A 24,869-nucleotide genomic window follows, 5' to 3' on the forward strand; every position below is an offset into this window, starting at 1 on the left:
TATCGGCAAAGCTCTTCTTTCCAGTTGGGTTTTTATATGGTTCTATTGCTGTTCCTCAGCAAAATACATTTCTTGCTAGGCCCCTTGGCTGTTTAACTTGTGTGGATATGTGTATACGTAAGTATTCTCACTCAAAAGTAAGAAAAGTTTGTAACTCTTTCTAAACGAAACCCAAGTGATGCTCTTGAGCTATTTTTGAAGATGACACCACGACAACGTATAAGCTATGTCTGTGTCCTGTCACTGCTATAATTCCTGTTCCGAAATTGGGGTTCTGGCCAATCTCCTCCTTCCTGCTCTACTGATAGCAATGTGAAATACTGTAATGACTGTGAAAGCAGATCAACATCATTAAGCAGCTAAAAGTTTATGCCACATAAATCCTAACCATCTCAATCCTTAGAACAGCCTTCTGACATCAGAAATACTGTGATGGATCAGAAAACCAAGGCACACAAAGGTCACTTGCTCAAAGCCACCCTGAATTTAGTGGTGGAGACACGATTTGAACTCAGTCTGACTGTCTCGGGGGAGTTTTCATTGCAGCATCTATAGTTACTAGTGGTGGTCTTGTGTGCCTCAGTTTCCTCACCTGAAAGCTAGAAATACGTTGTCCCACCTACATCACAGCTTTCTTAGATGGTTCAATGAGACAGCGGTGATGAAAGTATTTAAAAATTAGCAGGGTACACATATGAAATTATTAATTAAATAATTAATTAGTTATCAATTTTTAAAAAAGTTATTAATTAAAAAAAAAAACTTTGATAAAATTTCACAACTAAACTTCCAGGAGATTTTTACCCAGAAATCTGGGTTTTTCAGCTTTTAGAAAATCAGAGCAGGTGCAACATTAGCCCTTCATTCCTGCATGGGATCAAGGGGCCAGAACAGAAGAGCAAATGCCCATCTGAGACCCGACAAGTGGCCCCACTTCCTACCCTGCTGGCTTCATCTACTTACCGTCATACGAATCTGCCTTTGTTTCTCCCTTTAGGAAAGTAAGAAGCTGGATGCATGTAAGACAGTCTTGTGATCCGGAGGCACCAGGCTAGCCCAGGTATGTCACCTGACTGTGTCAGGGTTTGAACATGGGACCTGATCCCCACACTGGAACTCCTACCCAAACCCTCTGTTCCAATCCCAGCATATATGTTGCCCAAGCAAGCTCTGCTCAAGCCCTTTAGATAATATCTGTTGGCTTAGACAAAGTGTTTAACAAAAAAAAAAAAATAGGCATGTTGCCTAGATGCAATTTCAGCAAGAATATCACCTGTTCAGGAAAATCACCTCAGGAACTGATTATAGAAAGAGTAAGCTTTTTGTTTTTGTTTTTTTTTTTTTCTCCTCTTATCTTCGGAGATAAATCTCACCTCCTTTCCTGGTACAAAAGAAATAGCATAGCCAAGGTCACCGACACAGAGGCACTTGAAAGCTTCTCATTGAAAAAGAAATTTCATTTATTTATTTGTAATTTATTTTTAATGTTTATTCGTTTCAGAGAGGGAGAGGGAGACAGAGAATCTGAAACAGGCTCCAGGCCCCGAGCCATCAGTACAGAGCCCCACGTGGAACTCGAACTCACAAACCTTGAGATCATGATCTGAGCCAAAGTCAGACAATTAACCGATTGAACCACCCAAGGGCCCCAAGCAAGAAATTTTAAAGTGATAGAAAGCTTCCCATGAGTCAACCTGTCATACGCAGCTACGGTCATGCCCTAGCCAGATGCCCTCCTGCTGTCCCCCCGGCGCTTTGTTACAAGGGCACAAATAAGCCCGGATTGGTCCCTAGTAAAGCCCCTCTGTCCATCCACTTAGAGGTCAAAGTAAGGCAACATGACAATTGTAAGTCTGGTCTCCGTGTCCAACACACCTAGATCCAAATCCTCCCTGGGTCACGTTCTTCGGTGAGTGTTCTTGCCAAATCTATCTGGAAAATAGGGTTAATACCACGTCCTGCACAGAGTTGTCTAAGAATGCAAGAAGTGACTTAAAGCCCATGAGGTCTGGCACATAATGAATATTTAATAAATGGCAGCTATTGTTATTACTTAAGGACAATTATTCGGGGTCAAGAGTGAGCTTTTTTCTCAAATGTTGTTTTTCTATTGCTTTTCCAGATAGTAGAGTATATTCTGGGTATTTTTAGAATCATAAAAGCAGTTCTACTGAAAGGAGTTAAAGAACAACATTATCCTCAATTCAAAAAAATAAAATCAACACCAAACCAGTTCAGGAAAGAGAAAATGATAGTCTGTATTTTAAAAATTTTTTTTTTTTTAACGTTTATTTATTTTTGGGACAGAGAGAGACAGAGCATGAACGGGGGAAGGGCAGAGAGAGAGGGAGACACACAGAATCGGAAACAGGCTCCAGGCTCTAAGCCATCAGCCCAGAGCCCGACGCGGGGCTCGAACTCACGGACCGCGAGATCGTGACCTGGCTGAAGTCGGACGCTTAACCGACTGCGCCACCCAGGCGCCCCATATAGTCTGTATTTTAAATGAGAAAACTTCTGAGGTGAGGAATGGAACAGAATATTTATAAGAATAAGTGAATTATAATGTTACAGTAACAAAAATTATCCTTTCTAATGAGGAGCTCTCAGGCTAAATTTCTACATTATTCAGCAGAGAAAATTGCTTTCGACAGAGAAAAACCGAAAATAACACGAGGATTTCCATACATTAACTATTTACGGTAGTAATAGTTTTCTTCTTCTTTTTTTTTTTTAAATACAATTCTGAAATCAGAATTCCACAGGTTATTACTGGGAATGCAAATTTGTGTGGGAGGATCTCATAAATGCTTAAATAAGAAACAATGCTAACAGTACCCTCCATGAATGTGAATTTTCTTCTCTCTCTAGCACTGTGCTTACAGGCGTTTATTTACTACTGTGGATCACACTACAGAATGGAAGGTACAAAATTTATTCCTTGTTTTTTTCCAAACCTCCATCTTGATGACTATTATTTTCTATTGCATTAACTTATCCTAATACAACTGAAAATCTTTGGTTTCCCGCAGGAGTGATAACAGCACTTTCAGCTGAGTGGAAGCTTCTTCATAAGTTGATTTTCAAGGAAACTGTATTTATTAATCACATCACATCTGGCTTTCTCCATTGCCCCATGAAAGGGTTGACCGAGATCATTTCCAGGGTCCCTTCCTCTCTAGCTAGCATCTTACTCATTATCTTCCTACAATGTTTCTATTAGAGAGATTACCGTCATGTGGAGAAGTTCATTTGATCCCTGGTTCATCAGTTTTCAGGTCCTGACAGTGTATAATAGGCTCAGTCCAGGACAATTAGTTCCGTGTGGGATGGTTGCGGAAAAGGCATCAAGAAGAACATTCAGTTCTGTGAGAGTCCAAAGAGCTTCACAGAACGGAAACTTACTCCAAGTCCCAACATTCCTTCAGCACACAAATTTATGCTGGTGTTAGGAGCGAAGGGGAGAAAGACAAAAATGGAGTAGCCAGCACCCCAAGACTCATCACCATTGTCAATGGCCCGGGTGAGGGCTGGGAGAAGTGGAGAAAGCCAGGGAAACTACAAGATACTGTTAATTCTTACAGGGTTTAGCATGCCAGTGGTATTTTTGTAACTATATAAAGACAACTTGGGCAGGGGAGGGCGCCTGGCTGGCTCACCCGGTGGAGCGTGTGACTCTTGATCTTGGGGTTCAAGCCCCATGTTGGGTGGAGAGATTACTTAATAATAAAATCATACAAAGTAAAATAAATACATGAAGAAATAATAAACAGCAACTTGGGGACATTTTCCCAAGTAAGAATATCTAACACCAAAATCAAATTAAAACTGTATTTGTCTTTCATCTCTTTTAATAGAAGCAAGCTCAAACATTAAAAAAATCAATCTCATAATAGAAGACATTGTTTTAAATTAAATAATTCAAAAAAACCTAACTATATTGTTTTTCTTTTATTATCATAGACTCATCACGGACCAATCAGGGGTCATAGGCATTCGAAGCCACTTTATTGATAATGTATTTCATAAACGTAAATACACCAATATTAAAGCACACGAATGCATCATTACTTCTATCCCGAAAAGGAGGAGTCCCAACTTCAGGGCAGAGGATTTGGGTAATCTAGCAATAAAATTAGGAAATACACAGAAATGTCACCTAAAATATGACCAGATTAGAAAAATTCTTGCTCATAAAAAGAATGTGGTCGCTGAGAGGGGTGGCTGAGGCAGGGAGACAGAGCACCAAGCTGGGGCACCCAGGGTGTCTCCCCTGTCCCCCTGGGTGCCCCACACTCAGCACACTCAGCATGAACCTGGGGAGGCGGGCCCTTCTCTCTGCACCCAACTACTGCTGTGGTCCTGTAGTAAATAATCCAAACAGCCCGCAAAACCCTTCTGGCTCAAGCCAGCAGTTTATTACAAGGCGCTCCATGCCTAGACTGGCATCTCCCACAGTCCGTTCGTGGGGGTTCCGTGGAACCCAGATAGGTAAAAAGTGACAACAGTGTGCCCCCAAAATGGCCTTGGGTAAAGTCTGGGAACAAGTGATACAGATATCAAAAGATATTGTTAGGTTTCAGTATGTTCACATCCTGCAAGAGAAGGCTATCTAGGATGGCTATTTCTCATACACGTACATTACTGGGGAAATCGTTTTAGAGACTTTAATTTATTCTGTTTCTACACGTATATCAGAATTCAGATCTCAGCCAAATAATGCTGGGAAATAGATTATATAGCTGGGAGGGGGTATCCCTACAATATCTTGCCGTTTAAAAACAAATTAACGTAATATTATGCCGGAGGGCTTGCCTTAAGGTTATTAAGCCCACTCTCGAACCATTGATAAATGTTTAGCAACTAGTTAAGCAGTCATGTTCGATTTAGCTCAATTTACAAAAATAAAATGGAAAATTAATTTCAGTTTTCTGTCTTTAGCCCTTTTGATTTATACACTGCAATTATGAGTGTGTTATTTTTGGGGGGAGGGGGGAGGCAGGTCTGGTTTGGGGTATATTTATCACCCGGCCTGGCGTGCACAGTATTAATTATGCTCCTTGAGCATCAAATAAAAGTAAAAGATGAGTGACCTCAGGCAACAGTCCCTGCCTGCAATTTCAAAATAACGGATCGAGTAAGTCAAAAGCAAAGCATGCATTTTAATCTACCGTACACAACTGTTGAGGCTGCGTCTAAGCAACCGACTGTTTTTAAAATAATAAAACCATTTTCCTATCATCTCTTTCTTCCGGTCAGTAGTAATTATGCCTGAGGTATCTTTAATTACCGTCAAACAGTGGTGTCACGTCGGCCGTTTGCAAATTCAGTGGCCGTCTGCAAATTCAGTGGAGGCTTCACCTCTGAGAGGCCAAGGTCTACAACGCGTAACCTTAGCTGCTTTGGAACAAATCCCAGGACCCTTTACACCAGTCAAGAGGCAGAATGGAAGCAGGGGTCACTCTCCAGAATTCTCTTGGCCAGTGATTCCAAATCATCAGCACATTAAACAGACACCTCCTCCTCTCAATAGCTGCTCAAACAGCTTCTTTTCTAGAGCAGGGAATGATAATTAGGATTTCATAGTTTGGGACAGCCAGCATTAGCCTCATGGCTTTCCCTGGTGCGGATTAATAACAGTAGCTGTAATGATGACAGCAAACGATAATAGTTCTAATTACTGATATTCATCTTAGGATGGTGAGCAGCTGTTAAAACATCTCTCTGGAAGTTCAAGTTCAGCCGCCTAGCTTTTTTTTTTTTTTTTTTTTTTTTTTTTTTTTTTTTTTGCCAAATAGAGAAAGCTTTAATGCTAATTAGGAAGGAAAATTACAAATTCGAATGTCAGTCAAGAGTGCACCGTGATTGTTCTTTATTAACTTTTTCTCTTCCCCACCTTAAGCTTTCTGGCCCTTAAGCTTTTAACAGCTGACACTTCAAGTAATGAAGGGAGCCCCAGGGGGGCCTCCTGGTTTCCACTTAAAACAACCCTTTCCCGTTCAATAAGGGAAGCGCCTCATGGGTTTGCGGTTTGCATTAGAAGGCCGTGATGCACTTCCTGAAAGCTGTCACAAACTCCTTTACCTGGAGAGCCGCTGTCTACTAAGGGCTGTGCTAAGGCCCCTGCTATTGTGGCCAGAAGGGAGGCCACAGAACCGAGTCCCGTCTATTTCTTCCCAATCAGTTGCGGAAACCTCTCGCACATGACTTGACTTCTTGGCAAGCAAGTCCTTCATTTCACCTGTCGGTGGGTGCCTCCTAAATTCTCCAGGCCACCTGAACCGTGCGGACGGCTGGGAGTGGGGAAATGCACTGTGACTGCGGTCTTCTATCCCAACTCTGTACGGGAACCTCCAAGCCGGACGACAGGGAAATCAGGGTCAGGCTTAAAGGTGGGGAATCGCTTCCAGGGCCCTGGAGAGCAGGGAGCAGGAAGAGCGTCTGTTCAGGACCACCTGGGCACCCGCGCGGACCCCTCCAGAGTAAGGACGGGGGCTTGCCAGTGCTGTTCTGCATCAGGAGCCAGGAGAGCCTGGTGACTGTTGGCATTCCCCTCAATCAGGGGTTGTCACACTTTTTCCAGGAAGAACCTAGCTGCTGGGTGGCCTGGGCTTTCAGACCCATTGTCTGCACTCTAACTGGGCAGCTCTCACTGCCGTGTAAGAGCAGTGGTGGACGACGAGAGAAGGCACGAGTGTGGCTGGCTTCCAGTAAAACTTACGTTTGAGTTTCATATAATGTTCACACGGCATGAAGCCTCATTCTTCTGACCTTTTTTTCTCCAGACATTAAAAAAAAAAAAAATCATTCTTAGGTCAACGACAGTCCAAAAATTGGTAGCAGGCAGTTTGGTGATCCCTACCTTACGTGGAAATGACAGTATTTTAGGGTAACGTCTTCTCAAATGATAATAGAAGTCCCATAAAACCAACAAACAACAACAACAAAAGAAACTCCAACCAACCAACCAACTAACCAACCAAACCAGCCACAGAGCCAAGTGTTACTCTCTTTTGCAATCCTAGCATGACACCACCTGTCTCAATCGTCACACTGAATGGATAAGAGGAAGGGCATGGTGATCACCTGTGGACACAGCTTGTGTCTGCTCCTGCTGGGTATGGCGAATCCCCTCCCTTCCATAACTAAACAAATTGGGGACCTATGGAAACTTCAATCCTTCTCCCTGTGTGAGCGGTTGGGCACGTGCAACTGTGTGTGGTCCTTGTGGCCAATCTGTGACCTGACCTACAATGTTAACAGTGGCTATTTAACATACAGGTTTTCATGGGGCGCCTGGGTGGCTCAGTCGGTTGAGCGACAGACTCCAGCTCAGGTCATGATCTCATGGTTCATGAGTTCGAGCCCCGCGTCGGGCTCTGTGCTGACAGCTCGGAGCCTGGAGCCTGCTTCGGATTCTGTGTCTCCCTCTCTCTCTGTCCCTCCCCTGCTCATGCTCTGTCTCAGAAATAAACATTAAAAAAAAATTTTTTTTTTAAAATACAGGTTTTCAGACACCTTTCCCAGATATATTTCAGTCGTCCTGTGGCTGTTCCGCATACGTGTATTTTAAGCAACATCCCCAACTGAGTCATGTGATCTAGTCTACTTGGGAAACCAATATGGAACCAAGGTTACTCCCAGTTCAAAGTTCATGGCACAGAGTCCAACTTTCTTTAGACCTGCAAGGCTGATCTTTTCTATTTTATATACATAAAGTTGTTTTTCAATTTTTTCAAGTTTATTTTCAGACAGAGAGAGAGAGAGTGAGCAGAGGAGGGGCAGAGAGAGGGAGAGAGAAGTTTCTAGGGCTACTAAGAAGCGATACTCAAAAACAAAACAAAACCAAAATAGAAAACAAAACTATGGTAGACAAGAAATAGAGAAAACAGGCCAGAAGCAGTCTACGGTGAATGGACCTGACGATACGCCGGCAGGGCTGAAGGATCGCTCTGCGGCTGCTTCTCAACCGCTGTGCAAATACCAACCCCCTGGGAAACTGAGCGGCATGCAGAACAAGAAAAGCCACAGTCGCCATGGAGGGGGAGGCCCCGTCTGAGCAAAGAGGTTGGGCAGGCCACACATCTATGACAGCTTTGCTCTAAACAGTGGTGACAGCTGTGAACCAAAGGGCGGCCATTCTCGCAACAAACTTCAACAGCATCTCTTCGCAGGAATAGCAATCCCATCAGAAGCACCATCTCTGAATACAAAAGACAAAGCTGGCTGTATCAATTCTGCTCTGGGTCAAACATCTAAAGAGGCTATTATCCCCTTCGCCACCTTTTCTACATTCCCAGACTCACGCTCCTGCAGGCCTAATTCTTGCTATTTTCCTTCGTGTTCCTCACTGTTTCCCCCTTGTCACCGGCTCTCTGGCCCAGCTTTCGGCTCAGATTGCTTCTTCATGCCGGTGTCGTCCTGCCATTGTGAGTGCTGCAGACCTCTGGCCACAGCAGACCTATTATTTTGTACTGAAATAATTTTCTAATATGCTCAAAGAGAGGCACTGACTTCTTGATGCCTAAAGTATCTTGTTATTTAATTAGACCAAAAAAGTGATAGAATCAATAAATTACAGTAGTAGCTGACAATATGTTCTGACTTTGTGCCATGGATTAAGGGCTTTCTATGGATGTTCCATTTAATATTGAAATACAGTGGTTTCCCATGTGACACATTAAGAGCTCAGAAACCATCACTCTCATCCTCACAAGAAAAAAAGCTCAACTGAAAATCAATCACTTTCCTTAGAGCCATCAGAGAAGTGAGGTCATGGGGCTTTGCTGCTTTGAAAGCTGGAGAGACAGTCAGAAAAGTGAGGTCACAGGGCTTTGCTGCTTTCAAAGCTGGAGAGAGAGATGGGGTGAAACCCAGATTCGCAGCTAACCTACTGGGAGCAGAGGCCCAGAAGCAAAAACCCCCAGCTAGAGCCAGTGTGGGCAGGAATGCTCTAAACCCACACTGATGCATTGCCAGAGGCTCAGTGTAGATCAGCTGGGGGAAACTCCCCCTAACACTCTCAGGATTTTTAACCCCGAGGAATTCTCCCAGGTGTTCATCCTGAAGATAGGGGGAAAACTCCAGTAGTTGTTCAGGGAAAGAAGAAAACTAATGATTCTGAACTATATTCAGAGCCCTTTGTTCTCTTTACAAGACCTGTGCTCAAGAGAAACTATTCTACTAGAGCTTAAGGGAGCTTCTGCCAAAGATTAACCAACCTGGGTGAAGAAAACACTCAACTCCAGGTCCCTCTAGCTTTGATGAGTGGGGAGACAAACTCCTCACTTGGGCTCACTCTAACAGTGAGACCTCAGGGGCACCTGGGTGGCCCAGGTGGTTAAGCTTCCAACTTCAGCTCAGATCATGATCTCACCGTTCGTGAGTTCGAGCCCTAAGTCTAGCCCTGTGCTGACAGCTCAGAGTCTGGAGCCGGCTTCGCATTCCGTGTCTCCCTCTCTCTTGGCCCCTCCCCTGCTCACACTGTGTCTGTGTGTCTCTCTCTGTCAAAAATAAACATTAACAAAAATTTGTAATAAAAGAAAAAAAGACTGAGACCTCATGATAGGGCTATGAAACAAATCCCTTCCCCTCTACAGGTTACCCTCTGTGGTGATTAATGTCAACTTGACTCGATCATAGGGTGCCTGGTATTTGACTTAATATTATATCTGTGCATATGTGAGAGGGTTTCTGGATAAATGAACATTTTAATCTGTGGACTCAATGAAGGCAGTCTGTCCTTCCAAATGTGGGTGAGAGCATCATGCACTTGGTTGAGAGCCTGAATAGAACAAAAGGGTGGAGGAAAGAAGAATTTGACCCTTCTTGCCATACTGCTTAAGCTGGGACGTCAACCTCCTGCACTCGGCCTTCAGACCCAGACCGGAATCCATGCTGTCAGCTCCTCTGGTCTCGCACCTTCAGATTTGGACTGAATTACACCCCTGGGTTCCCTGGATCTCCAGCTTACAAACAGCAGGTTGTAAATATAAATATATAAATATACAAATACGAATCTCTTATTAGATCTTATTAGAACCTCTTTTTCTCTTCTCTAGAGAATCCAGGGGTTCACAGCTATAAGACTCCAAGTCTCAGAATCAATTAAGGAAGAGTTTCCCGGGCAACTCAAAGAAAAGAGATTGGAAAAAAAAAACACGAACACGAGAGGTAGTTTTAGCCTTTGACACCACAACTACAGCAAGCACAGGCTAACACCCAAGTCAACATAAAGCCTCCCACTAAAGGCCCATTTGCCTCATTTCATTTTACCTGCTACATCAGATCCAGCTTTCAGTAACAACAACAACAAAAATCACCAGGCATGCTAGCAGACAAAAACAAAACAAGCAAACAAAAACAAAAAAAAAAAACAAAAAACAAACCACCACAATTTGAAGACACAAAGTAAGACTCAGAACCAAAGTGAAACATGGCAGAAATTTTGCAATTATTAACAGGGAATTTAAAGCAACTATGGATAATATAATACACTAAGGAAAAGTAGAGAGCATTCTAGAAAAAATGGGTGATGTAAGCAGAGAGATAGAAAACCTAAGACAGAATCAAAGGGGTAACAAGAAAACATGTAAATAGAAACTTCCAAAATCAAAATAGAAAAAAGAATGGGTGTATAGAAAAGAATATCCAACAAATGACAATTACAAAAGTTGTCACATGTATAATCGGATGAGAGAAAGAAACACAAGAAATGATTGAAATCAAAATGGTTGAGAGGGTTCCGAAATTAATGTTAGACACAACCACAGATCCAGAAAGCTCAGAGAAAATCAAAAAGGATGAATCATATTCAAGCTGCTGGAAATCAAAGACAAGGGTAAAACTAAACACGTCACCCAGGGAGGAAGAAGGATAAGGATTATACCAAGCATCTCTTCAGAAACCCACAAGCAAGAGGAGAACGGAGCAAAAATTTTAAAGTGTTGAAAGAAATCAACAACCCGTACCACCATCCTAGGATTCTGCATATGGTGAAATTGTCCTTTAAAACTGAAAGAGAAATAGAGACTTTCTTGCCCCCCCCCCACAAAAAAATAGTTACAGTGTATGGGGTATGTTAGCTTACAAGTAAGTGAAATGAATGACAGTAGGGTAAGAGGAGGGAATACTTGGGGATAAGGTCCTACCTTATACTACCTGTAAAGTGGTACAGAGCTTCCTGGAAGAGGACCTGGGTTAGTTATAGATGTGTATTTCAAACTCAAAGGCAACTACTAAAAAAAAACATTTAAAATATATATAATTTATAGTCTAAGAAAGGAGAGAGAATGAAACTGTAGGAAATGTATAGTTTAAACCACAGGGAGCACAAAAAGATGGTAGGAAAGAAAGAAAAAAAGGAGACAAAGAGAAAATATATGAATATAAAACAGATATATGGCAGATACTAATTCAGATATATGAAGCATAAGTAGTTTTAAATAGTCTGTAAACATTAATAGTCTAAATATTCCAATCAAAATTTCATAAACTGCCAGAGTAATTTCAAAACATAACAAAGAAAGCAAGACTAAGATCTAACTGTAGGTTGTCTAGAAGAACACTACTTCAAATATAAAGACAGAAAGATTAAAAGTTAAGGGATAGAAAACGATATACCATGTTAACACCAATCAAAAGAAAGTAGCTATGTTAATTTCAGATAATTCAGACTTCAAAATTATCAGGGATAAAGAGGGACATTACATAATGATGAAAGGACAAATTGTCCAAGAAAACATAATGATGCTTTAATGTGTATGTGCCTAATAACAAAATGTCTAAATACATAAGTCAAAAAATCATAGAAACGCAAGGAGAAAGAGATGATCTACTATTAAAATTGGAGACTTCAGTGCTTCTGTATTACTGACAGATCCGGAAGCCAGAAATTCAGTAAGAATACGACTGAACAGCAATATCAATCAACAAGATCAACTGATATGTATCGAATAACTCATCCAACATACAACTATACATTGCTCTCAAGCTCTCATTGAACATTCACTAGGACCACAGTTGGAGCCATAAAACATACCTTAAATTCCAAAGAATAAAATTCATACAACCTATGTGACTGGGATTGATGTAGAAATCAGTAATAGGAAGATAGCTGAAACTCCCCACTCCCAAAATGTGCACATTAAACAAAACACTTCTAAATAAATACATGACTCAAAGAAAAAGCCTTGAGAAAAAGACTATTTTAGAATAAGTGAAAATTTCTTGAATGCAGCCGACATAGGGCTTAGAGAGAAGTTTCTAGCACTGAATGCATATGTCGGAAAAGAAGATCTAATATCAATAACCTAAATATCAAGAACAAATTAAATCCAAAGCCAAGGAAAATAAGTAATAATAGAGGAGAAAGCAGTAAAATAGAAAACAGCAAATCAACGGAAGTAAATCAATGTAATCAAAAGCTTGTTCTGTGAAACTAAATAAAACCCATCAACTTCTAGTCAGGCTAACAAAAAAAGAGAGACGACACAGATTACTAACATCAGAAATGAAAGAGGAAAGATCACTACAGATAGTAGAAAAAAATTAATAAAGAAATATTATGGATGAATCACTAAATTATATTCCTAAAAACCAATGTTACATTATGGTAACTAACTAGAATTTAAAATAAAAAAAAGAATTATGGTAACAATTTCAAAAGTAAGATATTGATAATAAGGTAAATTGAGGGTGGAGAGAAGGGAGTGTGTGAGAACAGTATTTTCTGCTCAACTTTTCTGTCAACTTAAAACCTCTTGAAATAATAAAGTCCATTAATAAGGAAAAATATTTTAAAAAATGAAAAACAGTTGTATGATATAGATCTTATTACATTTTCAAAAAGAGAAACTAAAACATAGGAAAGTTAATGTGCAAGGTCACATAGTAGTGAATTGTGGACCAGCATTAAAAAGTGTTGCTAAGATGTGGCACCTGGGTGGCTCAGTTGGTTAAGTGTCTGACTTGGGCGCAGATCATGATCTCACGGTCTGTGAGTTCAAGCCCCACAGTGGGCTCTGTGCTGACATCCTGGAGCCTGCTTTGGATTCTGTGTCTCCCTATCTCTCTGCCCCTTCCCCACTCATTACTCTCTTTCTCTCTCAAAAATAAATAAGCATTAAAAAATTTTTTTTAAATAAAAAAATTGTTGCCAAGACTGAAATCCAAGCATTATAATACGGAGATAAAGAAATGTATGTGTGGGGCGCCTGGGTGGCTCAGTCGGTTAAGCGTCCGACTTCAGCTCAGGTCATGATCTCGCGGTCCGTGAGTTTGAGCCCCGCGTCGGGCTCTGTGCTGACCGCTCGGAGCCTGGAGACTGTTTTGGATTCTGTGTCTCCCTCTCTCTCTGACCCTCCCCCCATTCATGCTCTGTCTCTCTCTGTCTCAAAAATAAACGTTAAAAAAATTAAAAAAAAAAAAGAAATGTATGTGTGTGTGTATCCACACACATACAGACATATACATATGTATACATATATATACAGAGACATATATATACATACATACATATGCATGCATACATATTTTGCTGATTTTCAGGGGCAGATAGATTTTATTGGCCTGGTACTGGGACAGTGACTCTCCCTTGTGGCAGAGTTTGGAGGGGAGAATGCAGATACACTCCCAGGGGCCTCTTGTGGTCCAGTCCCGGGTTCTGGCTGTGCTAGCTGAAGGCGAGCCCAGGGCCTGCAAAGCCCGACTTTCCGGCTGGTTGCAGTAGAGGTTGCTGGGGGAAGGGAAGGATTCTGGGGGCTGGAGGCAGCCCTCAGGGTACAGACAGGATGAGCAGGGAAGCCTGTCTGTTGGTGGACATGTTCTACCTGCTCTTGTGAGGCCAGGACGCCAGCAGGCCGGGGGAACCCTGTGGGGGGCGGCAGGCGCACAGGGCTGTGATAAAGCCAGGTCCCACGTGGGTGGCTGGACATGCTCAAGGCGCTCTGAGCTGTGGTGAGGACTGAGGTGGGGACAGAGGCAGGAGGAGATGGCAGATAACAGTAAATCTCCTTACACCCTGCAGCCCACGGACAAACACTTGAGGCAAGCAGGGTGAAATGACCCACTGTTGTGTCAACGCTAATGCTTTGCTGGAAGGAAAACCACCCTAGCTTGACAACAGCCAGGCCTCCAGGAGCCTGGGCGTCTTCTCTAGCATATGAAAATCTCGCTGGAAACTTCCCCTGGACTTTACCTCCCCCAGTCTCTCCTCCTGGTCCCCCGGCAGCTCTTCCTGCCCACGGGTCCTGTCCCTGAGCTTTAATAAAATCACCTTTTTGCACCAAAGACGTCTTCAGAAATTCTTTCTTGGCCGTGGGCTCCAGATCCCGTGAATCCCACCGTCACCCCAAAAAGTCCTCCTCAAAGACTACAGAAAGACAGTGCGGCCCTGGGGCGGGGGCGCCGAGCTGTCCCAGAGGCACCTCCTGGGCTGCCGGGGAGTTGCCCGCGTTCTGTGGTCTCTGCAAAAAGCGGGCCCACACAGGACCGCGTCCTAAGCGCTCGGGAGTCCAAACATGAGCTTGGCCTTGCTGGCCGCCACGAGTGTACCTGGGGGCTGTGCCCTGCAGGGCTCCTGGCAGGTGAAGACGGCGAGCTCCCCAGCACAGGGCCAGGCTCCGCCCCGAGTGCAGCACCTGTCAGAGGGGTCATCACTGCAGTTTGGTTTCCCGTCGGGTTTTCTTTCTCACGGAAACCTTTCTTGAGCTGCTGGAAAAGCCTATTCTCCTCCTCTAGGGCCAGGAACTTCTGCTATCGCCACTTAGGGTTTCTTCTTTGGTCTCCTCTAGTGACATTCTCTGGGCCGTGGGTGCTCAGCCCTGTCACCTCTGATAAAATGCCTACCTCTTTGTTGATAAAGAAGTTGACCCCAGCTCAGCCCTCTGCCCAGGGCCATTTTATCCGAGAGCCGGAATCCGTTATTTAGGAGGTTTCCTCTTCTGTAGAATATCTATCCTCCCAAGGTTTGTGCTTTATCTCCCAGGGGTGGGTAAGGTGGAGGAGAGAGTGATTAAGGAATTCCTTTCCCGTGACCCTCTAGCCTTCGGCTCCCTCCACCTCTGTCTTCCACCTTGACTTTGGGTCCTCGGGCATCCTCTACCAGCCCCTTCGCTTGTGTGTCATCCGATAATGCTCCCGGACTCCTGCCTTGCACAATGCGTGTCCCACATCCTGGACAAGTTTCCATTCTGGTTGCGCTGAAAGCATCTAAATGTAAAATCAAACAGCTGTGTTTCCCCACTCATGTAGCACATATTTACTGAAACCCTATTCAGACTATTCATTCGACAAATATTGGTTATGTAGTAAATGCCGGGGAGAATTCTTGTGCAAATCCTTGCTCTGCTGGAAATAGGATAGCAGTCCAGACACATCCTACCCTTAAGGTACTTCTGGACAATTGGGAAATGGCCAAGTTCCCATCAGTCTAGGAACAAGCATGTGACTCTGAAGTCATATGCTGACAAAGAGAGCAAGGGAACCACAAACCAGAGGAGAAAGCAGAGTCAGGTAACTGGAATAGCCCACTGCTCTCAGGCCCACAGTGATTAACGATTCTTGGAAGCGTAAAGTGACCTGCCCAGCATCGTACAAAGCAGAGAATCGCACAGTGATGGTGCACTGCAGCTCTGTTTAGAAGACGAACCACGTTGCCTTTATTAAAATAATAATTTTTAGGTGTAATAAAAAGAGAAGGGTAGGTCCTACCTGAGAGCTAAGAGACGCTCACTGATGGCATCCCGTAACAAGGAAGGGAACACATGGGGCCGAAGACTCAGAGAAGGGTCCTCGCTCCCCTGAAGCTCTGGCTGGCCACGGTCTCCTCCTCCTCCTCCTCGTTCCTACTGACTGACAACTGATAAACGTTCACACCTCAGACACACTGCCTGCCACAGTTCAGAGGCTTATCTACCAGGAAACAGCCCCGCAGGCACTGGCCTCCAAATGGCTCGATTCCTTCTCTGCATGGGATGGTGCGCTGCCTTCCTCCGGGTTCCTAGGGCTCAAGTAGCCGAAGGTCTGGGGAGACCTGGGACCGAGGGGCCACTCCACCATCCTTGCCAAGCTGACTGATGACTCCATCACAGATGAGCTCTGTGTGTGGTGACGAAAACGGAAAGTCCAACTGTTCTTCTCTCTTATCTTTTGCTTTTTGCTAGCATGTTGTAAGCACAAGTGGGCTTCTTGTCCTTCATCGATTTAGGTCTTGGACACCGACTGTGTATAAGTCCCTGAACTAGGTTTTTTGGCAGCTATGAACACATCTCAGATGAAGGAAGGAAGGGAAGAGGGCAAGAGAGAGAGAGAGAGAGAGGGAGAGAGAAAGAGAAAGAGAGAGGGAGGGAGGAAGAACAGAAATTGAAGATCTTGGCTCCTAGTCTCTTAAAATCAGAGCGGTTGGTCTAATTCAGACCCGGTGTTTATCACTACGCTCTGTAAAAAGAATCCAGGGCTCATTATGATCGACGCCAATACTATCAAATGGCATTTTGTAAATGGAATGTCATCCTCATGCTAAAGGGAAGCCACTAATTTATAGTCTCACAGAAATTCACCGTTTGTTTACAAGCCCCCTAAAAGGCAGCAAATCACCAGTACCAAGCAGGTCTGTATATTCTTATGCAGCAACCATTTCAAGCACTTTCTCTGAATGTTTTCTAGAAAGCTGATTTATTACCGATTGGTTTCCTATTTGCAGAGAACATACATTTTAATGAATTACAAGCAGCATGGAGCAGGAAAGCATACATATTCTGGTGAGAAAATGACTAGAAATGCCTTCAGAGTTTGGGGCTAGCAGAAAATAGATTCCTGTCATCGCAAATTAAATGCGGACTGGGAGAAAACTAATTTCGCCCAGAAAAAAAAAAAAATACAAGAAAACATTTTTAGAAGAAAGCATCTCCTATTTATAAGAAAGAGTGGGGGTGAGGGTTTTCTTATTCATTTAATCCACAAATTTTCAAAATCAAATTCAGTACAGTGGTGAAAGATGCTGATTGTAGTGCCAGAGTGGGTTAAAATTCCTCCTCGTTTCCCTAGCTGTGTTGCCCGAGCCCCGGTTCCCCAGCTAGAAGTTGGGAATGCCTGAATAGGATTTACCTGGGCTGGTATTTAACAGAAGACCCAGGCTAGCCCTGCGTTCGCATCATTAAGTAGACAGGATGTCTGCTGTTTGTGTTAGCGCACAGAAAGCTCGCTGAGAATGTCATTATACAGAAACGCCATTAGACCAAAGTTGCACACGCGATATCGTCCCGGCATCCAATCAACGCGTAAGTGTCCACGACATCCCGACCAAATGTCTTCATGCACTGCAGCCTTCCAAATATATATTCTGTCCGCTAATCCTTCACGTTTTGTACTGTATTTTGCCATCCACACCATGTGCACGCCTGTCAACCCGAAGGCCACCTCTTCCGAGATAACTCTCCAAACCGTCCACCCCTGGTACTCTCTACCGTTATCACCCGATTTTATTTCCTTCACACATTTAGCAGACTTTCCCAAGTGCATCATAGCTATGGTTTGCAGCAGAATTTCTGTGTCTGTACTACTGACATTTGGGGCTGAATACTTGTTGAAGCGCTGTCCTGTGCAACGGAGGATGCTTCCTATCATCCCTGCTTCTAACCACGGGAGGCCGACAGCAGCCGCCTGCCACCCTCACCTGGGGCTGTAACAACCGCAGGTGACCCCAGACACCACCGATGCCTTCTCAGCCTTTCGGATGGAGACACGAGTAGGACTTGGGGCAGCCCACACACCCGAAAGCCATGAACAGTCTCATGCGTGTGCCTGCTATGTGTGCAAGACATGTGTTTTCTATGCGTGCCGATATATGGATTAGTTGATAAGCACCGCTGACCAGCATCCAAGATGGCGTGTTTACGTTTAATGATTTTACATTCATCATCCAGCGTAAGACCACGGCAATGCTACGAGAGGCAGAAATGGATGCTATCCCCATTCGTAAATGAGACATTGATGAATAATGGGTTAACTAGGTTGCTAAAGTCTCACTGTTTTTAGAGACGAAGCATCCCATCCCCAACACAGACAATATAGTCTACTTAGAAAACAATCCAATACTCTCAACCCCAAAGTCTTCTCCAGGACAAATTTCTAAGTTCCTTCAATTGTTTCCTTACATCATCTCCCGCAATATTGCTCATATTCCACCACCTCTTTACTGTCCTATCCTTCCATTCTTTCTTCTTTTACATTTCTCTGAAAGCTTTAAGATAGAATTCACAGATTATAAAATTCAACCATTTAAAGCCCACAATTCCGCGGTTTTCAGTATAGATACTCGTGCAACTATCACCAAGATCTAATTTCAAAATATTTTCATCACCCTGAAAAGACACCCATGCTCATTAATCACTCCCCATGCCCCTCACCCTCCTGGGTTCTAGCTCTACAGACCTGCCTATTCTGGGCATTTCGTTTCAAGAGACTCTTTCGATGTATGGCATTTTATAGCCGAATAATATTGCACTGTATGAGCACAGCACATTTGATTTATTTATTAGGTTTCTACTTCTAGGCTATTAGGAATAATACTGCCATGGACATTCATTTACAATCTTTTGTGTGGACATCTATTTTCCTTTTTTTTTTTTTTTTAAGTTTACTCATTTTTGAAATAGCGGGGGAAGACAGAGAGGGAGGGGGAGAGAGGATTCCAAGCCGGTTCCACTCTGTCAGCACAGAGCATAACACAGGGCTTGAACTCAAGGACAGTGAGATCATGACCTGAGCTGAAGTCAAGCGTCGGATGCTTAACCGACCGAGCCACTCAGGTGCCCCTGGATGTCTATTTTCGATTCTCTTGGAAAATACCCAATCACAGAACATATATATCACATGGTAACCCTGTGTTTGCGATGTCAAGGAGTTGCCTGACTTTCAAAGAAGCCATGGGATTTTACAACCACACCAGTGACATTTTAGAGTTTTAATTTCTTCACATCCACATTTGTTATCATCTGTCTTTTTAATTCCAGCCATCCAAGTGGGTGTGAAATGGTACACCTTCATGGCTTTGATTTTCATGTCCCTAGTGACTATTAACATTGCAACTCTTTACATGTGCTTAGTGGCCTTCTGTGCATCTCTTCTTTGGGGAGATGTCTATTCAAGTCACATGCTACCTCTAAAATTGAACTGTATGTGTTTATTATTGAGTTGTAAGTGTTCTTGATATATATTAGATACGAGTCCTGTGATGGCGAATTTGTCAACTTGGCTTGGCCCTCAGCATCCAGGTCTTTGCTCAAACAGTATTTTGGATTTTTCACTGAGGGTATTTTTTGTGGATAAAATTAATATTTAAATTAGTAGACTGTGAGTGGAGCAGATTTCCCTTTATAATTGGGTGGGTCTCATCCAATCAACTGACGATCTTAACAGAACAGAGACTGACCTCCCTGCCAAGAAGGAATTCTGCCAGCAGATGGCCTTTGGACTTGAACTTCTCGTCTCCAGCCTGCGAGCCCATTCTGTAGAATTTGAACTTGGCAGACTCCATGATCACATGAGCGAATCCCTTAAAACAAATCTTCGTATATATATTCATCCCATTGGTTCTGCTTCTCTAGAGAATACTGAATAACACAAATCTCTTATCCCATGTGATTTGCGAATATGTTCTCCCATTCCATATATACTTCTATAATAGAATAAGATGTAGGAGCGCCTGGGTGGGTCAGTCAGTTAAGCATCTAATTCTTGATTTGACTCAGGTCATAATCTCACCATTGTGGAATTGAGCCCCACATCGGGCTCTGGGCTGAGAGCAGAGCCTGCTTGGGATTCTCTCTCTCTGCCTGTTGCCTCGAAATAAATAAGCTTTAAAAAACAATAAAACATGAAGAAGTTAATATTAAACAGAGTTTTGCCTTTACTTTCTCATCTCTATGTCCTGCCACCAAGCACACTTCCCACACCATCCCCCTTCCAAAGCAGTTATTTGCCTCATAGAAAGGATGACCCAAAAGAAACCAGAAAGAACCAAACAGTCTAATCTTCATATTCAGAGCCCTTTATCCCAAAGCAATTGCGAAAGAACAGGTCTTTGAATTCCCTCCAGCTTGGCTTTGAATAGCAAGAGCCAGGCCTAAAGGAAGGGAAGAAAAAGTTTAATCCAAACAACAGATTTCAAAAGAACTAATAACGTTCCTGTCTGCTCCATCAGTTTCTTTCCTGAAGACTCCAGGCCTGTTTAGAGTGGAAAAAAGAGAGCTTTACAGAACGTTCCACTAACTCAATCAAACGTAGAACTTTCCCCTGCATTACTAACAACCGTAGAGAATGCAGAGGGATTTGGGAAGACCTCAACGTGACAGGGTACCACCGAGGAACAGTGACATACTCACACCTGCTGGACCTTGAAGCGAGAAGGAGTGCATCTGGTACATTCGCCTCCTTCTCCAGCGATATTCTCTGGATGGTATAATGTGGTATTTGCCTCCTACTATATTATCAAGTAATGGGGGTTCTGAAAAACATTTTCTCCTTGCCTTTTTTCCCCCATTTTTACTTTCTCATCTTTTCCCTAGTTCAAGAAGTCCGAGGAATATTATTTAAGAGTTTGTCAGGACCACGATGGTATAAATACCAACAACAAAACAAAATAAAAAACCAATGGACCATCTAGGGACACAGAGCAGAACGAGAATTATTCAGGCTCAAGCGTGTCCAAGATGCAATCGCGTGAGGTTGCTGACCCAGAGGTGAAGAGCTTTACAAAGCTGATGTAGCAAAGAGGATTTTTAATTCTAAGATGAACAAATCCAATGTTTTAATGAGCAAATTGGACATGAAACAGATTCCAATAAAAGCAAAGAAGCGGTTTTGATATGCTTTATTTTCCATTTAAAAATCAAGGGATTTAAATATAGCACCCATGCCCCACTTCTATTCACATAAAGGGAAAATATGCTATGCCAAGCGGTGAAAAGTGAATTTGTTGGCTTAATTTGGTCTTCAATCTGGCATTTTCCATGAAGTAATTTTCCCTGAGTTCTCAACTGTTTTGCCCATGAGGGCAAAAACATAACTCTTCCTCAAATTTTTGAACACGCTTTGCGATAGGCTTTCAGGTTAATTCTTACTCGTCTTCTCCATCGGAAAATGTTTTTGTGTGCCAATATCCTTAAAGATGTCACCACAGTCCTGACATGTGAATGAACGTCAGATATGGGTTTATTGCCCACTGTGCTTGGATAGGTAAGCATTGAAGCGAACTATTTCTCAGTTGGGGATTAGCTAGGAATTGCCCCATCCATTTGAAAAATGTAATTCATCACAAAGACTAATCGTGTATGTGAAGGAAAAAGGAAGTGTGTGTCATTCATTGTTATAGTAATAAAGAAGAAATTACACCTTATCTTATAATTTCACACTTCTCTTCCTTTACCCCTGGGTGTTTTCTAGAGTCTCAGAATAGATCATAACACTTGACTAATTAATTCAAATAGACACTTTTTGCTTTGATAAAAGGGATGGGATGGAGGTCAATGAAATCAGTTTCTGAAGTTTGAGGTTGGTATTCACTACACGTACCTAAAACGCCTCTTCTGATGTATTTTACCAACAATAAAGTGGCTTCTCTAGCAAACCAAACAGGGAGCACCTGAAATCTTCTCTGATATGTAGAAAGACTTGGTTGGAGTCAGACGTGGAAAAGCATACCACACTGATAATGAAGCTGAGCAATGAGAAAGTCACACAGATTATTTCAACATGTCTTTGCAGAACCCAGCCTGGGAAAAGGTTGGGATGAGTGTGCTTCATCGGATAGGTCTTCCGACAAGAACTCACGCCTACACGCACCTCCTGAAAGGAACTAGAGACAACTTTTGTATGTCCCTAAAGAGGCAAGGGAGATCCAATATGCAAAGGAAATCTTTCTACTCTATGATATAAAGACAAAAAAGCAAGGGTCACTAAATTGCCATACCTAGAAAAAGAGTATTAGGGGGCGCAGGGGCATCTCAGTAGGTTAAGCATCTGACTCTTGATTTCGGCTCATGTCGTGATCTCTCGGTTCGTGAGAACCCCCCCTGCATTGGGTTCTGTGCTGACATCATGGAGCCTGCTTGGGATTCTCTCTCTCCCTCTCTCTCTGTGGCTCCCCCACTTGAGCTCGCTCTCTCTCAAAATAAATGAACTTAAAAAAAAAGAGTAAGGGTACTAGTTCCTGTTAAAGAATCTCACAGGGACGAACACAAAAGCGGCTATGCACGTCCGCGCTAGAAATTACTGAGGGGCGGGGGAGCTGGGGGGCAGTGGCAGCAATGGCTCCGACAGAGGCTTCTTTTACACCTGTAGGAGAGGATGCTTCAAGTGTCCCCTGCGTGTCCTTTAGTCACACGGACCCTCCTGAACCACTGCATTTCTCTTTCCATCTGCGACACATTATCTCTCTCTCTGCCCCTGCGTCCCCTGTCCCCGTTCTTGAACTCTTTTTGTCCCCTTACACTGGAAGTATTGTTTCACAGTGACTAGAAGGAATAAGAGCCAGAAAGTACGCGCGCACAGGGACGCCCAGCCTCACTGGGCTGACGGCAGTCTGATCCACTCCAACCCCCCTTCACCCACCAGCCAGCCAGAGGTGATTAAAACACAACTCAGAACGTGCCCCTTCACGGCTTCCAACCCTCCACGTCTCCCCATCGTGCTCAGAATAAAAACCAAAGTTCTCATCGTGCCCGCAAAGCCACTGTCAACAGGCCTTGCCTGATTTCCTCCAGCCCCATGTCAGCCTGCTATAAACCTTCCTTCTGTTCCTCAAGGGGAAGAAGCTTCCTCCTGCTTTAGGAACAGTGTCTGCTCCCAGCTCTGCCCGGCACGCAGGGCATCTCCTATCTGCATTTGGACGTCAGCACGAACCTCACCTCCCCAGGGAGGTCCTCCTACGGCAACCCCATACGGAGCGGCCTCATCCCCAGCACCGTTCGCCTCGTCTGTCGCCTCCGCTGGAACTTAACGTTGCCGGAGCACAGCCCCGGATCCCCAGAGCCGCAGCAATTCCTGGCACGGGGCAGGTGCCCCCCAAATATCTGCCCAACAAACAAGGCTGCCACTTCTTTGTTGAACGCTACAATAATACCGCTGTCCTTTCAGGAGGATCTGGCCCTCTTTCATCTTTTGGACACTTGCAGAAAGAAAGACAGCTCCATTACTATGCAAGCACATTCCCATTAACGTGATGTGACATTACCGTTGCTTTTGTTCTTCCCAATTTGCTCACTCTATCTGATCCCTAATTGCATCTAATGTCTCACTACACTTGTTTATGCAACTTGAGTCGAATACTCCCGCGCACCGCGTGGTCTATTCATAGGTCTACTTTGCATTTTGTCTGTTTACTTTACTTTCGTGTCCTCAAAACAAATACGTGGGCGCCTAGACACGCGTGTCCCTTCCCCCGCAGCATCCCTATAGGATGCACTGTGGCTCACACCATCCAAACGTCCATTAAGGCACCTGCCGGTTAGGAAATCTGACCTAAAAGGCGAAAATCTTTCTTTGGTCAGAACGGTTACAGAGCTCTCGCCATTGTCTTGCAGAGCATACAAATCCTCCCACAGCTGTGGCAAAGAAAGAACGTGATTAAAGGATTTTTTTGAAGGGCCTGATTGGGACTAGTCAAGTCTGTACTTTTAGTTTGCTTTGGTGAAAAAGAGAAAAGGGCATCAGAGAGCTCTTCAGCGTGTATGCAGCGAGGAAAGGAAAAACCAAAAGGGCCAGGGAGAGCGGTTTTGCATCCCAAGAGGCTACAGGCACAGGGGTCAGGGCGTTCAGGGAGAAGCGCAACCCCTGTTTTCTTCTCGTGGATTCCGTCCACTTGAACCTGGTTAGCCAATGTGACTTCTGCTTCCCTTCAGAGGAGGTGAGGGAGACCAGCGCATCGTAGGCGGGCTCTTTCCCAGAGGCCTGGAGCTAGAATTCGTGTAGAGGAACCTCTGGGGTTCTACGGATCCTTGAAGGGCCGGGATGGGGCCCGGAAAGAAAACCATCTTCGGCATCTTTCCAAGTCATCCCTGCTCGCGCACAACTCTGACAACTGCTCAGCGCTCCTGAGACTCGCACCCCCGGATGCCACCGTCTCCAGCTGGCCCCGCTCCTCCGCACACACCTCCCACCCTCGCGCTGGCCACATCCCAGGGCCAGAGCCACCGTCCTTTCTGCACCTCAGCTCCGTAGTCTCTCCTCACCCCTCCTTGGTCTTGGCCGAGTGCCCACCCGCGTGTGTGTGGGAGGGCGGGAGCGCGGCCGCTGGAAGGGACGGTGGGCCAACTCCAAGGACCTCATCACACTGGCCGGCCTCCTACCCCAGGAGGACTTTTCCCTCCCCCTCCCTTATTCTCCACTAGCTCTTGTTCCGGCAGGGTCGAGCCTGATCCGTGCCCCCCATCGCAAGGCTTCGATCCTCTTCCTCGCCTGTTTAATTTCGATTTGGAACGGCTAACGTCAAGTGGGGTGGCAGGGCACCTGGCGGTCACGCTGTGTTTTCCGAGCTCAGGCACGCCTCCACGTCTGTCCTGCCTCCTCCTCTGCCCCCGAACCTCCCATACGTCCGCCCGTTCTTCATCCTCAGCCGGTGACCCTGCTTTCGGGATCCTTGGGGAAGCAGAAGATACCAGAGCAGGTGTCCCGCAGCTCCTCTCACCCCCATCACCCTGCGCTCCTGCATGGGCGCTCCGGTACCCCTCCTTCACTGTCTCTGCAGAGACCCTATCCTGCCCTGGCCAGTCAGGATGCTGCAAACCTAGTGGGCCCTGTTGTACCGTTCCCTGGTCTTCGCAGCTTCAGAGAATACGAATATTAGCGACATTTTTGCATTGGTGCATACA

At 44.3% G+C, this 24,869-nt stretch overlaps 1 protein-coding gene across 5 annotated transcripts in view; it reads right to left on the bottom strand.

The window, feature by feature from the left end:
* Positions 1–24,869, bottom strand: part of PRKG1 (protein kinase cGMP-dependent 1) — a 1,258,994-nt gene that overhangs the window by 337,076 nt on the left and 897,049 nt on the right. The window contains exon 1 of one of the 5 annotated variants that reach the window (XM_045439414.1): positions 964–988. The exons of the other annotated variants lie outside the window; for them this stretch is intronic. Coding sequence (XP_045295370.1) covers positions 964–969 — 6 coding nt within the window. The 5' untranslated portion in view covers positions 970–988. Of the gene's footprint in view, positions 1–963; positions 989–24,869 lie in introns of those variants that run through there. 5 annotated transcript variants of the gene reach the window in all.

Source organism: Leopardus geoffroyi, chromosome D2 (genome assembly GCF_018350155.1).
Source record: "Leopardus geoffroyi isolate Oge1 chromosome D2, O.geoffroyi_Oge1_pat1.0, whole genome shotgun sequence".
Lineage (NCBI taxonomy): Eukaryota > Metazoa > Chordata > Mammalia > Carnivora > Felidae > Leopardus > Leopardus geoffroyi.